At 46.9% G+C, this 15382-nt stretch overlaps 1 protein-coding gene across 1 annotated transcript in view; it reads right to left on the reverse strand.

The window, feature by feature from the left end:
* NCKIPSD (NCK interacting protein with SH3 domain) overlaps positions 1-15382 on the reverse strand; it is a 93190-nt gene that overhangs the window by 11359 nt on the left and 66449 nt on the right. Inside the window, exons 6-8 of the mRNA XM_054035604.1 lie at positions 11768-11938; positions 9978-10064; positions 7777-7915 (exon numbers count right to left, since the gene is read on the reverse strand). Of these exons, the coding sequence (XP_053891579.1) occupies positions 7777-7915; positions 9978-10064; positions 11768-11938 (397 nt within the window). The remainder of the gene's footprint in view (positions 1-7776; positions 7916-9977; positions 10065-11767; positions 11939-15382) is intronic.

Raw genomic sequence — 15382 nt, forward strand, 5'->3', positions numbered from 1 at the left:
TTTGAAAAACAAAATTCAGAATGAATCTGTGAAACTCTCTTCTACAAGATATAACTGAGGCCACAGCTTAGTTTAATTAAAAAAAAAAGAACTGGACATTTGTATGGATAATGGGAATGTGCAATTAGAGGGGATGCGTAGGGAGAATATGGGGTGGGGAGGGGGTCAAGTGACTCCCCAGATGGGCCAGCGGGGAATGGGGAGGGAGAGGCTCTCTGTCTTTCTCTCCCTGTGCCTCTCCCCTGGCATGGTCAGCTGCTCTCCCTGTCCCTGGCAGCTGGGCGGGGAGCAGGATGGAGCCACTTCTGCCTTAAAGAGCCTGGCTGAGAGGCTCGCTCTCACATACACACGCACTCACCTCCTAGCCAGGCTCTTTCAGGCAGAAGCAGCTCCATCCCACTTCCCACCCAACTGCCAGGGACAGGGAGAGCAGCTGAACATGTGGGGGGAGGATGGGAAGGGAAGGGAGAAAGAGGAGATGCAGGGAGAGAAGGACAGAGCCTCCACCCCCCCGCCCCCCACAGAACATGGGACAGGGAAGAGTGCTGTGGCCCTGGGCTGGGCACAGGGCGGGAGGAGTCACTGGGCAGAGGAGACATGTGGGGTGGTCATGTGTCCTTCCTTTTAGCTGGTACCCACCCAGTATGGGAAGGCACCAGTCGCCGATCCTCATTACCTGGAGTTGGGAAGAAATTTCCTGTCCTAACTGTCCAGGTGTAATTGTCTTACATCCTCCTCTGAAGCACCTGGTGGGGGCCATGGTCAGAGGCAGTATGCTGGACTCTTCCTGTGTTCCTACTAAGGCTCTGGTTTGTGCTTGAGCTTTAAAGGCAATACTGGAACATGAATAAACGCTGACTTGAGAGCAGTGTAATCACTCAATACGGAAGCAAGTACATGGTTTATAATCAGTATATTGAATGATAGGCTGGTGTTTTGGGGCATTCCAACCTTCCCTAGTCCCCTTCAAGATACTGGACACTCACTGTATCCTCTACAATGTGTTGAAGAACTGAGGCAATAATCAATCATGACTTTTTTTTTTTTTTAGGATCATAACAATGGCCAGATGGGGAAAAAAAATAGCATTAATACAATTCTTTTGTAAGAATACAAGACTGTAATTCAGCCGAGGGACTCTATTGACATCAGATGGCACGCACACAGCTCACGTGGTTACAAGGGGCAGTAAGGCATGCAGTGAACTCCTGCCACAGATTTCTCAAACTCGCTGTGGTATTCTGCAAGAGAGCCCTTTGCTGAAACATATTTTCTGAAGCTTCTTGAAGGTCTTCATAAACCCCACCTAACCCCACCTCAAAATGCAGCAATGGAAAAGCTGGGTAGGGTAGGTGAGGATCAATCAGTGCTCAATTTGTAATGAAAGAGGTGCCAGGGCTCAAGCAATTAAAAAAAAAAAAAAAAAGTTCATAACTGACATAGAAGTGCCGGGGCTAGGAACTGCTAGAGGTGCCGGGGCTCAGCCCTGGCACAAATGAAGCACTGGCGAGGATTGTCTCCAATGCTCAAATGAAAAGATTTGACAGTAGAGTTGTGTGTATATTGAACTGCAACAGGGAATGGTCATGATTACAGAGGAGATTATCCGTCTGTTTTCCTTAGAATTGTTCTGGTTAATTCTGCCTCACTGTGTCTTCTTATAAACCCTTCTAACAGCACATTGAGAGATCTGCAAGCCAGCAGCATCACAGGAAAATGACTGTCCAGGAGCAATAAAAACAAAGCATCTGTCAGAAGACCTGGACAGCAGCCAACGTGCTTGCATCAACCCCAGGGTAAGGCTTTTTCATCAGAGGCGTCTGGGATCCATGCAGAGAGCTCGAGCCTCAAGTGTTCCTCTGTAACTAGTCAGGCAGGATCCTGTGGAACTCCTGCAGCCAGCTTTACAATCCCCAGTTGCTTGAGGGTTGGCATGGATTGCTCTGGCCCCTACCAGCCACAAAAGGATTAGATACTCTACAATATATCAGACAATGGAGGAGCTGCTATTCTCAAATTCCTAGGGCCAAAATAAGCTTAAGTCACTTCCCGATTCAAGGTCATTTCATTCACGGTACTGTTTGCAGTTAGTTCTCTGTGACAGGAATCTCAGTGCTTAGCTCCAAAATGGTATGTGGATACTGGTAAAGCCTTACAAATCTATCTTTGGGTGACAGGAAAAAAAACACCCTGCAGGTTGGCCAGGGGCAAGAATACAGGCCCATATTATCACTTCTCACCACTCGCTTTCTCTGTGGCTGGAGCCCTCCTGCTTTATGATGAGCTGCTGTTTAAATAAACTTGCCATTGAAGTGAATGGAACATCAGCACACACAGGGTTTTTTGGCAGCCCAGGCAACACACATGTGAGGAGGTGCACCTGGCATGCATAACAAGGCAACACAGGATCCAGACCCGACTTTGTAAAGCTACCCCAGCTAAAAGCAGTCTCTGCCACCTGCCACCTAAGCCAGGGAACACCTCCTTTAGGCAGAATGGGAGCCTTTCCTGATGGGTTTCTCTGATGCCTAAACACTACAGTGCTGCATGGATCAAAAGGCTTATACTTGTAGAATGCAGCTGCAGTTTAAAGACATCAGGCGAAGGTTAGGGAGGGAGGGGATACTGAGAATGAGTCTCAGAGTCCAAGTCTACTGACTCGGGCTTGTGGCGCTCACACTATGCCACTAAAAACAGCAGTGTAGGCATTGGGGTTGGAGTTGCAGCTCTGAAGCCCACCCCTGTTCCCTGAACTTCAGAGCCTGAGCTCCAGCTGGAGCTACAACATCTATACAGTGCTGATGTTTTCAGCACCATCGCGCGAGCCTGAGGCTGCAGCCCCTGCCTCTGGGACTCAGTGACACAGGGTTTTAAAACACAGTGTAGACATATCCCGCGAAGTTGCAGGGCAGGAGTCCAACAGGAGAAAATGAAAACGTTTCAGTCCCCGCCCCACCTGTATCCACCACTGTGGTGCGTTGTAGTTGTCCAATAGTGAAGACAGATAATGCCGTAGGGAAGCCAGACTCTACCAGAAGAGCTATAGGATGGCCCCATTCTACAAAGAAAGCTGGGTACATGTCAAGCAGGATTACGATGCTCCACTCACATGGAGCTCAGCAAGGATACGCACAAGTCAGCTACTGTCGGAGCTTGACACTTCCATTCTAAGGGAACCAGACTGGATGGCAGCACTGGGAGGCACACAGCCCCTGGGAACAGTGACCCCTCTGGCCAGTTAATGAGCAATGCCGAGGGGCTCCAAAGGAAGGGAAGGCCAGTCTATCTTAACTGCACAGATGAAGGGCAGAGAGAGGCTGAATGCTGCAGCACTGCCCTACCACTGAGTATAGCACGAAAACATCCGCCTGGAGACAAACTTTATGAATTAGTGATGGATGCAAGAGAAAGTTTATTTTTAGATGGCAGCAAACCAGGAGTAACCTTGAACTGGAGGCAAGCATCCTGCTACAGCAAACAATCGGAGCTCCAGCTCCAAGCATTTCCAAGTCTGACAGAAAGAAATGCAATGTGTCATACTCATTGTTAAGGCTACATTTTAGTCATGGGTATTTTTAGTAAAAGTCATGGACAGGTCACAGACGGTAAACAAAAATTCACGGGCCAGTGATCTGTCCATGACTTTTACTAAAAATACCTACCATGACTAAAACTTGGGCGAGGGAGGGGACAATCCGGGGGCGCCAGTCCGGGGGCGCCACAGGTGCTGGGGGAGGGGTCGAGGTGACCTGGGACACCCTCTGCTGCTGGAGGAGAGGGGGGCTGGGCCATGGCGCGTGGCCTGGGACTCCCGCTGGTACTGGGGGAGAGGCTGTAGCCCGGACCCCCGTGGTACTGAGGGAGGGAGGGAGGGCCAGGCCGCGGCTCATGGCCCAGGACCCCCACTGGTACTGGGGACATGGTTGGCGTGGCTCCCTACCCAGCTCCCTGCAGCTCCTGGGCCAGCACCAGCTGTTGCAGAAGTCATGGAAAGTCACAGAATCCATGACTTCAGTGAGAAACTCGTAGCCTTACTCATTGTGTATGGCTGATAAGCCAATATAATTTAAAGAGAAAGTTTATATGGTATAAGCATAATGAACTAAGCCCTTGCTGTATTAACCCAATATGCACTGTGCTGCTCCTAGCTTAAAGCACTTTTCAATCACTCCCCTTTTGAAATGCATAATGTCAGAGTCTAAGCACAGAGGAGTACAGAGGGCACCGCATTAGGCTCAACCCTAATTTCCCAAGGCCAGAAGGAAGCATTGTGATCATCTTAGTCTGAACTCCTCTATAACACAGGCCAGAGAACTTCACCAAAATAATTCCTAGACCAGATATTTTAGAAAAACCCCAGTCTCAATTTGTCTAGCTTCAACTTCCTGCCACTGGACCATTCAGCCACATCCGTCCTTTCCATTACACAGACTGCTTGGCTGGTATGGGCAAGCTGTGAGTTAGAGACACAGTAAATTCCATGACCTTTGTGACGTTGCACCCCATAACGCTTATGAGTGTTAATATGACATAGCTGGAATATGTTTTATGCTAATATGCCATGTAACATATCTTTGCAAAAGTTATTATCTGCTGAGTGTGTTCATCCTATTTGTATGAATGCATCATTCTTGTATCTGAAACGAGGAATATAAAATACAACTCTGAGGTCCTATTGTAGTTATGCAAAATGTGGGCCACGAATGGTGGTTTGGAATCTCGATGGCTCCCATTAAACAGGACAATTGGTTGTAAATGGGTCTGTTTACTTGTAAGTCTTCCTGTATACGTGTGTGCTGGCAAGAGGGTAATGAAGTCTTACAGTGACATGTGAACCTGGGCGTAGTACCATTTCTAGTGTCCATCACCAGAGTATCCAGCTGCTGATCAGGTCAATTAGATCTGCTTAAACTGGCAGGTTCTTGAAGAGTCTGGGAACCACATGGATGGAACTTTTAAAAAACATTTTAAAGTAAACCAATCTTCAAGCCAATCCCACGCCCCGAGCCCCTGATCTCTGGTTACAAAGAGAAGAGAAACGCGTGAAGGGAAAATGGCATAACAGTAAAGGCAGCACAACCTATTACAGATGGGACCTGTTCAGCACGGACAAACTATTCCGTTTAAGCAGTATTAGCAGCTGGTTAAGTGCTGAGTTGCCCTTAATTCATTATTTAAATCCTATGGAGGCAGAGGTTTGAAAGTCTGTCTTTTGGATCAGACCAGAGTCTATTTTTGACCTGTATTTACTACAACCTCTTAACGCTCCCTCCTGCATTATAGAAACCTAGCTAAACGGAGCTTTTCCACCAAAATCAACAGGAATAGACAGGGCAGGTTTCTGAAGAGAATATGTACATCAATACATCCATCTGGGAAGGCAGAATCCTTGGCAGCGGTGTAGTTCTAGTGCATGCAGAGTGAGACTACGCTGTATAGTGCATTCAGGAGTGAGGGTGAGAAATAAGTAACCCTTCTGTCCCTGGTTTTAACTGCACACCATTCCCTAGTTCAGCTGTCAGTCCACTGCTCCACACCACAGAGCTAGACAAGTCTAAGCTGCAGACAGACTTTGGAAGCTGCCTGATCCTCTTCCTTCCAGGGAAAGAGGGGGTTCCATTTCATTTGCATAAGGATAAGGACAGACATTCCCGTTATTCCCTCCCAGCTCAGAGGGGTTTTTAGAGTTGCATCTGATGCAAAGGAGGACACAGTCCATTGCTCCATTTCCACACAGCTTTAATTAACGCTTTCCTTCTCTGGGTTGCATCTGACAGTTCACACAGGGGAGAGGAAAGCAGACTGTGAAGTGTCCTCACGCCCTGCACTGAGGGTTGCACTGAGCACGGGCATCGTGTAACACAAGGCAAAAGAGAACCGCGCTCAGCTTGGAAAAGTGAACAAGCTCTCAGGGGAGTTTCCAGCTGTAAGGTTTTTTCTAAGGGTACATCTACACTACCGGGGGGAGTCGATTTAAGATACGCAAATTCAGCTACGTGAATAGCGTAGCTGAATTCGACGTATTGCAGCCGACTTACCCCGTTGTGAGGACGGCGGCAAAATCGACTTCTGGGGCTTTTTGTCGGCGGCGCTTACTACCACCTCCACTGGTGGAGTTAGAGCGCCGATTCGGGGATCGATTGTCGCGTCCCGACGGGACGCGATAAATCGATCCCCGAGAGGTCGATTTCTACCCGCCGATTCAGGCGGGTAGTATAGACCTAGCCTAAGAGGCAGCAGCAGCAGCCTATAGGGGCTTGTTAAACAGTTTTCTTTGTGTTTGAGATGGAAGCACCACCCATTCTCTCAATTAAACTGTACATACTGACACATTAGCCTCACATGTCTCCCACTCCCCCTTCCTCCCACCAGCCCCTGGTAAGGAGTGATTGTTTTCAGCTGGCTAGTTTCAGATGGTAGATGAGAAAGTCAGCAGAATAAACCAGCTTTAATGTATTAGGAGCACACCTGGAAGAGTATTGAATCCAGTGCCTTTGGAACAACCTATAGTGAGTGCCCTACACACCAGAGCCAGCCCATTCCTGGATGCTTTCATTTGCAACCAGTTCTCAGATATGCTCAGGCTATATGAGGGATCTGACTTCAGCTGACTTCAGAGGGAGGGAGAGTATGTGTGTTCCCAGGCCAATGGTGCTGATGACCCCAGGGAGGCAGGTTTTCTGTTAATCTTAATGAAGCGTCAGTTTCTGTATCTGTCCTTTACCTGGGACCCAGGCACACAGCCTGCATCCAGAACGTGCTCTGCATGGCCTCACTCATACACTACCTCCCGTAGGCTACCTGCACGCACTGCTCTGAGGGACAGGTTCAAGGGATAAATTAAAGAAAGGAAGAGTTATACTTAGTAAAGTGAACTGTCATACTGGTAAGATGTGTTGGGTCACATCTCCCCAGGGAAGGAGTAGAACCTCCACTGCTTGCATTGAAAACTTGACTGGACAAGTGGCCAGGAAGTATAGCATCAGGAACAATCTTGCATTGACTCCTAGTGTTGGTGGAATGATAAATGGGATTTATCCCCATCTTCAGCTTCTCGGAGTTTCGCATGTTTAAACCCCTGGCAGAGTAGCTCCTGACCCTAACGAAGGACCAACGGAAGGAGAGAAGACCTATGAATCTATGACAGGAGCTATGCCTACACACTCTGCACTAACTGGAAGCCTCAATATCACCATCCATTCCAGGCACATTGGTGACACTAATGAGCAACAAGACTAATCGCAAGGAGGGTTATTCCATTTTAGCCAGGACATCTCTCCAGTCGTCAGCAAGGGATGCACACTTAGCAATGGGGTGAAAAGGGTGGTGTACAGAGACAAAACCTGCCTGAAAGAGGCCAGATTTCTTCCTCAAGGATCTGCCTGCATCTTCCATTATCACCATGAAACAAACAGAAAGCTGAAAGACTCAAAGCAACACTTGGCAGAAATAAAGAATAAGCTGAAATGATATTAATTTTTGGCACTTCCTGCATAACTGTATATTCAACAGCAAGAATGTGTGGTGCTATAATATAGAAGGTATTTATTTATTTAGTCCTAAATCAAAGGATTAAAACCAAAAGCTAGGTTTTATAAGGTTTATTTTAAAATAAGCATACATGTCTCCCCTAGAATGCTTAGGGCACACTGAACTGGAAGCTCAGGATTGGCTAGAATTCCAAAATGTAAATTCCCCAACAGCACGTAACCTTTCTAATGGAAAGCCATGCCCCTAGGGAGTCACACCTAGGAGCAGTCCATAACTACGGCTCACCTTGCGTATGAGTCTGCATGTCACGAGCCAGCTCCATTGGAAGGACGGAGTTAACGAGAGTGGAGATAATAGCAGCGTCCAAGTTGCACATTGCTCCAAAGCACTTCAGCAGCAGCAGCCGCAATGGCACTCGGTGTTCCTAGAAAGAAAGGAATCCTTCCAATTAGACAAAACCACAATTGAGTACTTGGTTCAAGCAGGGAGCTTGCAAGTCCACACTTACTGTGACAGTGCAGGTGAGTGAGCAGAAGCGCTAGGCAGCCCAATGTTTCAACCCATTGTCAGATATGGCACAGATCTTTCCAGTGTACAAGTTGATCTAGCCCCAATACCAACTTTTAAAAACTATACAGATTTTTTTTAAAACTCATCTTTGTGTTGGAATCAGCTACTAATGCCTGTACTATTGATGCTAACAAAAGGTACAGGGCAGCAATAGCTCACACCTGAAATACCGTGCACCTTATCTGCAGTTTGACTGTTGTGACGAGACAGATGAAGAGAGCCTAGAGTGTAAGATCCTATTTTGGCTCCACCAAAACCAGATCTGATTCAATCTGAATGCCTGTGCCTCTTACAGGGATGCAGAGCTTTCATGACCCCGGTAAGGAGGGGGCCGATACAGTGCTCCTAGAAGACCTATAGCTTGCAAACGCCCCCCCTTTACTTCAGGAGTAATCTCAGGGGCTGGTCTTCACTACCCGCCAGGATCGGCGGTAGAAAATCTATCTCCGGGATCGATTTATCACGTCTCATCGGGACGTGATAATCGATCCCTGAATCGACGCACTTACTCCACCAGTCCAGGTAGGAGTAAGCGCCTTCGACGGGGGAGCCACAGCAGTCGATTTGCCGCCGTCCTCACAGCAGGGTAAGTCGGATCAGATACGTCAAATTCAGCTACGCTAATCCCATAGCTGAATTTGCGTATCTGAAATAGATTCTCCCCCCCGTAGTGTAGACGTAGCCATAGTGAAGTGCCGAGTGTGGAACTGAAAAGGAGTTTTAGCACCTCAAGATCTATCAGGATCTATTAAAATCTAAACCAATTTTGCAGCATCTCTGATAATTAATGAAAAGGACCTTGAAGGGCTGCTATAAAGTTGTCAGGTTTCATGCTGAGAGAATGGGTTTTTAATCAGAAGGCTTTGAGTGCACAAAGCAGAAATTCCATCATCGAGTCTCTTTTCAAGGCAGTGGTTCTGCTTGATCCTGAAGCCCACCCTCTCCCTGACAGGAGCCCCGAGGCTAAGCTTCACTTGATATCACTCCAAACACCAGCCGACAAACTGGTTAGAGAGATCAAAAGAAACCCAGAAGAACAGAGAGAGGAATCCTGGCACCAAGTGTCACACGTACTAAAGTCCAATGGGTAACTGTACCACTTTCCATATGGTCATTCGTCCTGTGAAATCACATTCACAGAGCACACCATGGAGAGCAAGAATGCACTGGGAAAGCCAGCAGCCTGGGCTGTGTACTCCTGACTGGGCTTCCCAGTTCTCCCAAACATGTTGCGGCCTCTTCCATAGCCAAGCTCTGGGTTTATACAGAGCAATGTTTTATTAAAAGCTGACTGCACTGTTTGCTGTGCTGTGGCTGGGGACTAAGGAAGAATCTTCTATCCATGTCTAAGTGCTACCACAGTGAGCCTTAGGAAGCAAATGGGCAGAGAAATATTTCTATAGGCACGGAAGGCAAACTCCCCACTTCTTCCTCTGAACATCAATTTCCTTCCTCAGTCCCAGGGCGGCTCCTCACAACCCACTTTCCTAATCAGAGCTGTTAATTGATGCATGGCTCTACATCAGTAAAGAGAGGAGAAGCCACAGCCTGTCGGCTTTCCCAAGGCATTCTCGGAAATCCTTTCTCTAGACTGCTGCTTCTGTTCCTTTGTGAAGCTAAAAAGAAAGCAGCAATCTTTACCTTTCCGACCGCTTACAGGTACAGTACTATATACTGCTCCTGAAACTAGACTCAAGTCCGACCTCCTCATCGTCCACGTAAGCTCTGCAAAACCCACAAGTCTAATACATAGTTACTTAAGTGTGCAAGAAGGATTTTCTGAAACTCAGTCTAGTTCAGGAAGCAAACTGTCCAAATAGGGAAAAGTTTTACATACATTCATGTTGTTAACCCTTCTCCTTTGAGTCTACAGGGAAACCTCCATTAGAAGATAGGAAGAATGCAACACCTCTTACCATCTGATAATATGCCACAAGGGACAGGACTGATTCAAACTCATTCTTTTTGCACATTTTCTTGCAAACGTCAGGATCTGCATCTGTCTGGAAACACAATCGAACAAGTGAGATTGTTGGCATACTGGAGAAGCCAAAGGGTCTCTATCTGGAACACAGAGAGGCCCCAAGTCAGGCTGGCCTTTCAGCAGGATAAAGAACTGGTCCCATCCCACCAGCTCCTCCATCCCCCGGACTTCAGTCTCCATAGCCCAACCACCCTATAAAGAAATTAGGAGGGAAGCACAAAGACACTGCCTGGGGAAACAGCTGCCCTAGAGATTCCATATCAAAGTGAACTCCTGGAACTACCTTAGTGCCGTGCAGAGTCTCTCCCTGCGTGTCTTACATGCTGAAAGCATCTGAAAAAGGTGAACCAAGAAGGGTTTTGAAAATATTGCAAAATATTGCAGTCGCACCCAGAAGCCCCAGTCAGCGCTGGGCTTGTTATGTGAGACACACACACACACGATGCTTGCAATCTATAATCTGTAAACATTTTGGTTACGGTTGCATTGTCTTCCTCACACTTGGCAGATCTCACCCTGCAGAGTTAGTGGGGGGAGAGGGAGGAGAAACAGAGGAAGCTGGATTAAGCCCATCTGATGAGCTGTATGTTTTAGGGGTGGTCTTCACTTAAAAATTAGATCAACCTAGCTACGTTGCTCAGGGCTGTGAAAATCTTCATGCCCTAAGTGCTGACCTAGCCCCCACTGTGGATGCAGAAGAATTCTTCTGTCAACCTAGCTACTGTCTCTTGGAGAGATGGATTGATGGCAGCAACAGAAAAACCCCTTCTGTTGACACAGCAAGCATCTACACTAAGGCACAGCTGTAGCTCCAGAGCGGTGCTGCTTTATCGTCCGCAGTGTAGATGTGCCCTTGGAGAAGCAGCTGAAGCTCATGTGTTCAGAAGGAATTAAGAGTTAGGACCTTCTACACTGGCCTTCACAGAGTGTTGGAAACAGTGTTTTTAAACAGTCCCGGTAACACTTTTCACAGTTTAAAGACCAGCATGGGCAGGACCAGGCAGTGTTAGCACGTTGTTAGGGCTTAGGCTAGAACACGGATATTGTTTGACCTGTGCATGCTGGCCAGCCAAACCATGAAACAAGTTTCCAGTGGAACAGTGTTCAACTGAGCTTGCAGTGTGTCTGGGGAGGAGGTTTTTGGTGGCTATTTATTCACTTTTTAAAGACGGGTGAATAAAGAACTTAGCACTGTAAAACATGGATGGATGATAATTTTGCAAGGTGGATTTAACCATGGTTCCTAAGCACGACAGACCCCAGGCAGCCACAGCCTTACTCAAAAGCTTGCAACTTAAGTCCCAGGCTGCATTACAGTATATATACATACATATGGCAGGGCTTGTTTAACACCCGTTATTAATAAATGGCAACATAATCCCTTGAACAGCTGTCTGATGATTTCACTAAGGGCTTGTCTACAGGGTGAGTTAGAGTGGCGCAAGCCAGGATGCGACTCTGCAATGCCCCAGCTTGCTCCACCATAACTCACTGTGTGGATCCTGCTATAGAGCAGCACAAGTCACACTCCAGGACTCTTACTGCACTGGAGCAGTGACCAAACAGCGAATTACTCTGCAGCAAGCTGGTGCACGGTCGAGTCTCGCTTGGCTTGCCAAACACTAACTCCCCACACGGACAAGCCCTAAGGAAAGAATATTGAGAGAGGAAATCTACAAGGGGATCTCAGCTTCACTAAACCTACTTAAGAAAGCAACCCACCAGGATACGGAGCAGCTCTTCCAAGTAGCAGCAGATGACATTTTCATCCTCATAGAGTGCCCAGCTGCGCTGCTGGGCATCATCTTTGTGCCTGGCCAGATCTGCAAAGATCACCTCAAGCCGCTGCTCATCATGGCAGATCTGCCCTGAAGGCAGCCCAGAACTCAGATTCTGCAAGAAGACAGAAAATAAATACCAGTAATAGGGGTCCTGATAGTTAGCAGTTTTTTGGAGAGTAATTGTTTCCATGGGTATCCTTTACCTCAGTCCTGAGAGGTCACTTCATTCAAATAATAACTGGCAGCAGGTGGACAGTGAGTTTAACTAACACACACACACACACACACACACACACACACACACACACAAATCTGCTACTTCAGCTTCCAAACACTGTTTTCTGGTTCTCTCCCCCTTCCATTCTTGCAAACATAATGAAATTACTGAATCAGTGAAAGGAAGCTCCAGGACTGGTGCAGAGTCAGAAATCATCTTTGCATCTCCAAAACCTTGACCACAATGCTGAAGAGGCAGTTTTGTTTTCAGAGGGTATGAAAATCATGCTTAGTTCTCAGAGGTTCCAGTGCAGAAACATAAGGCTGGACACCGGAGCAGCTGGTTGTCTCAGTTGGATCAATGAGAATTCTAACAGCTGATCAGCTCCAGAAAACATTCCTACAGCCATGGGAATTTATACCTGGGGGTTGCAAGGACCAGATAAGTATAGTTTAGTTCATAAAAATCCTTCCCTCGCTGTTAACAGGAAATGGGAGTGCCACTTGGCTGAAAAAGAGCATGTTTTGTCAATGCTTTGGAAGGACACTGCTGAGTGGAGAGGTTTATTTTCCATCAGAGGAAAAATAATCTACAACTAGCTTCTACAGTAACTCCTCGCGTAACGTTGTAGTTATGTTCCTGAAAAATGCGACTTTAAGTGAAATGATGTTAAGCCAATTTCCCCATAAGAATTAATGTAAATGGGGGGAAGGGGGGAGAAGAGGTTAGGTTCCAGGGAAATTTTTTTCACCAGACAAAAGACTAATACACACACACACACACACAAATACACACAGTATAAGTTTTAAACAAACAATTTAATACTGTACACAGCAATGATGATTGTGAAGCTTGGTTGAGGTGGTGAAGTTAGAGGGTGGGATATTTCCTGGCGGATGCCTTACTGCTAAATGACGAACTAGCACTCGGCTGAGCCCTCAAGGATTAACACGTTGTTAATGTAGCCTCACACTGTACAAGGCAGCACAAATGGAGGGAGGGGAGACAGCATGGCAGACAGAGACACACACTGTGTGTGTGTGTGTGTGTGTGTGTGTGTGTGTGTGTGTGTGTGTGTGTGTGTGTGTGTGTGTGTGTGTGTGAGAGAATATGAATATGAGTGAGAGAGATGCGCATTGCCCCTTTAAGTACGCTGACCCCATTCTAAGTACATTGCCTTTTTAAGTAGATCAGCAAGGTGAGACAGCAGGTGCTGCCAACAGGCTCCCCCCATCCTGAGCCCTGTCGTGTCCCCCCTGCTCTATGGAGATGGGTTAAGGGGGGGCAGGAGCAGGGGGGAGGGGGACACCCTGACATTAGCCCCCCTCTTCACTCCCCCCACACAGCAATAGGAGGCTCCTGGGAGCAGCTCCAAGGCAGAGGGCAGGAGCAGCACATGGCAGTGGGAGGAGAGACACAGCTGAACTGCCAGCAATTGATAGCCTGCTGGGCGGCTGCCGCATAGAGAAATTAGGGGAACGGGGAGCTGATAGGGGGGCTGCCGGTCCACTCTGGTTCCCAGCCCCCACCAACTAGCTCCAACGGGCTGCTCTTTCTGCAAGCAGTGGACATAGCAGGCAGCTGCCAAACAACATTATAAGGGAGCATTGCGCAACTTTAAATGAGCATGTTCTCTGATTGATCAGCAATGCAACAACGAAACATTAACCGGGATGACTTTAAGTGAGGCGTTACTGTACTTGTTTTGACCACCACAGTCTGTCAATTTCAAAATAGTTAAGGGAAAAAACCAACAAGCCACCACACTGGTGGCACCACCCTAAAGTGTCAGTTTACTTTCCATTTTCACTTTCCTAACATACGGCAGAGTAATACTACTACTTGCCTTCCCATCTGAGCAGTTCAACACATTTTACAAATATTAGTTTAACTTCACAACACCCACTTGGGTTGCATTATTCTCAGTGTACAAATCCAACGCCATAACAATAAGACCACCTTCCTCCTAGATGCAGGTACCAAGCACATGAGATGTCTAAGCACTTGGGTGGGCAGCCTCTGAACTGAACAGGATAAATGCAGCCTGCCAGGCCAAGAGCTGTAAGAGAAACTGCTCTGGCACTGAATGTGTACCACACGACAGCCTGGGTTACTGGAGCCAGGTCAATCACCGGAGTGGATACTTCTACAAGACACAGTTTTGTCCCACAAAACTGAAAGTTCAGCCAGCAGCTCTTTGGATGTGATCCCAGCAATACAGTTCATTTTTCTCACACTCAGAACTGGCAGATTTTCATTTCACCTGCCAGTTGTGTCAATAATTAATATCAGATTAGTTCATATTGGTACGGAACTTTGAAGATGTTAAAGCACAGTAAGTGTTAAGTATTAGGATTGCTGCCTTGTGGATTAACCTGTGCAGGAATCAATTCCTCTCAATTTGCTTAGGCTCTGCTTTTCTTTATATAGCCAAGTGAGAGGACAGGGCACCGTAGATTTATGAGTTTGTATGTAGTCACAAAGTTCAGTAAATCTTCCTTCAGCACAGATCTCTTTCTCAGATTAACAACGTGTCTGGTAGCATTTGCCATGTGAAAAATACTGCGTACACACACACACACGCTGAATCCTTGCCCTGAAGAGTTTACATGCTTGAGACAAAACAGATGGAAGGTAGGGGAAAGACTAACAACTAAAGAGAAAGGTGGCCAGGTGACAGCCAGCCATATCCTGATAGAATTTTATATGCCATTTTTTTCTATAAATGAAAGTTTACCCTACATCTTAGCTATAAACTAACTATTTTTTTGTGGCTATCATGGTAGAGGAGTGCCATAGGAGGGGTCTGAATGAGGAGAGAGTATTGTCTTTGAAGATTAATTCAGGAAGAAGATTCTATGATAAAGGGGCAGCATTGAAGGTACTGAGATGTCAGAGAAGAAGTGGAGAATGGGGACAGGTTGGGAGGGTACAACACCAGAAGAGGTAAGCATAGACTATCAGAAGGGGAAAAATTATTCAGGGCCTCGAAGGCAAGAACAAGAAGCTTGAACTTGATGAAATGGAACGAGGAAGCCAGAAGAGGTTCAAAGATGGGAGTGACCTGGTCAGATTCATGGGCCATGTTGATGAGACAAAGGAACAAAAGGAAGTGGTTCACGAGGGAGTAACAAATATTGCACTTCTCTGTGCAATGAGAAAAGAGATTCTCCCCCCGCCCCATCATCACTACTTAAATTTGGGAACAATTTATTTTTCACTACACGTATGATACAACGTGCCGGGCCTTGGACTCAAGAGAGACAGGTGAGGCGAAAAACTGAATCTAGTCATCACTTTGTTTTTGCCCCTTATGCAGCACCTCAGACAGTAAAACCT

The sequence above is a fragment of the Malaclemys terrapin genome, chromosome 7, assembly GCF_027887155.1.
Source record: "Malaclemys terrapin pileata isolate rMalTer1 chromosome 7, rMalTer1.hap1, whole genome shotgun sequence".
NCBI classification, from domain to species: domain Eukaryota; kingdom Metazoa; phylum Chordata; order Testudines; family Emydidae; genus Malaclemys; species Malaclemys terrapin.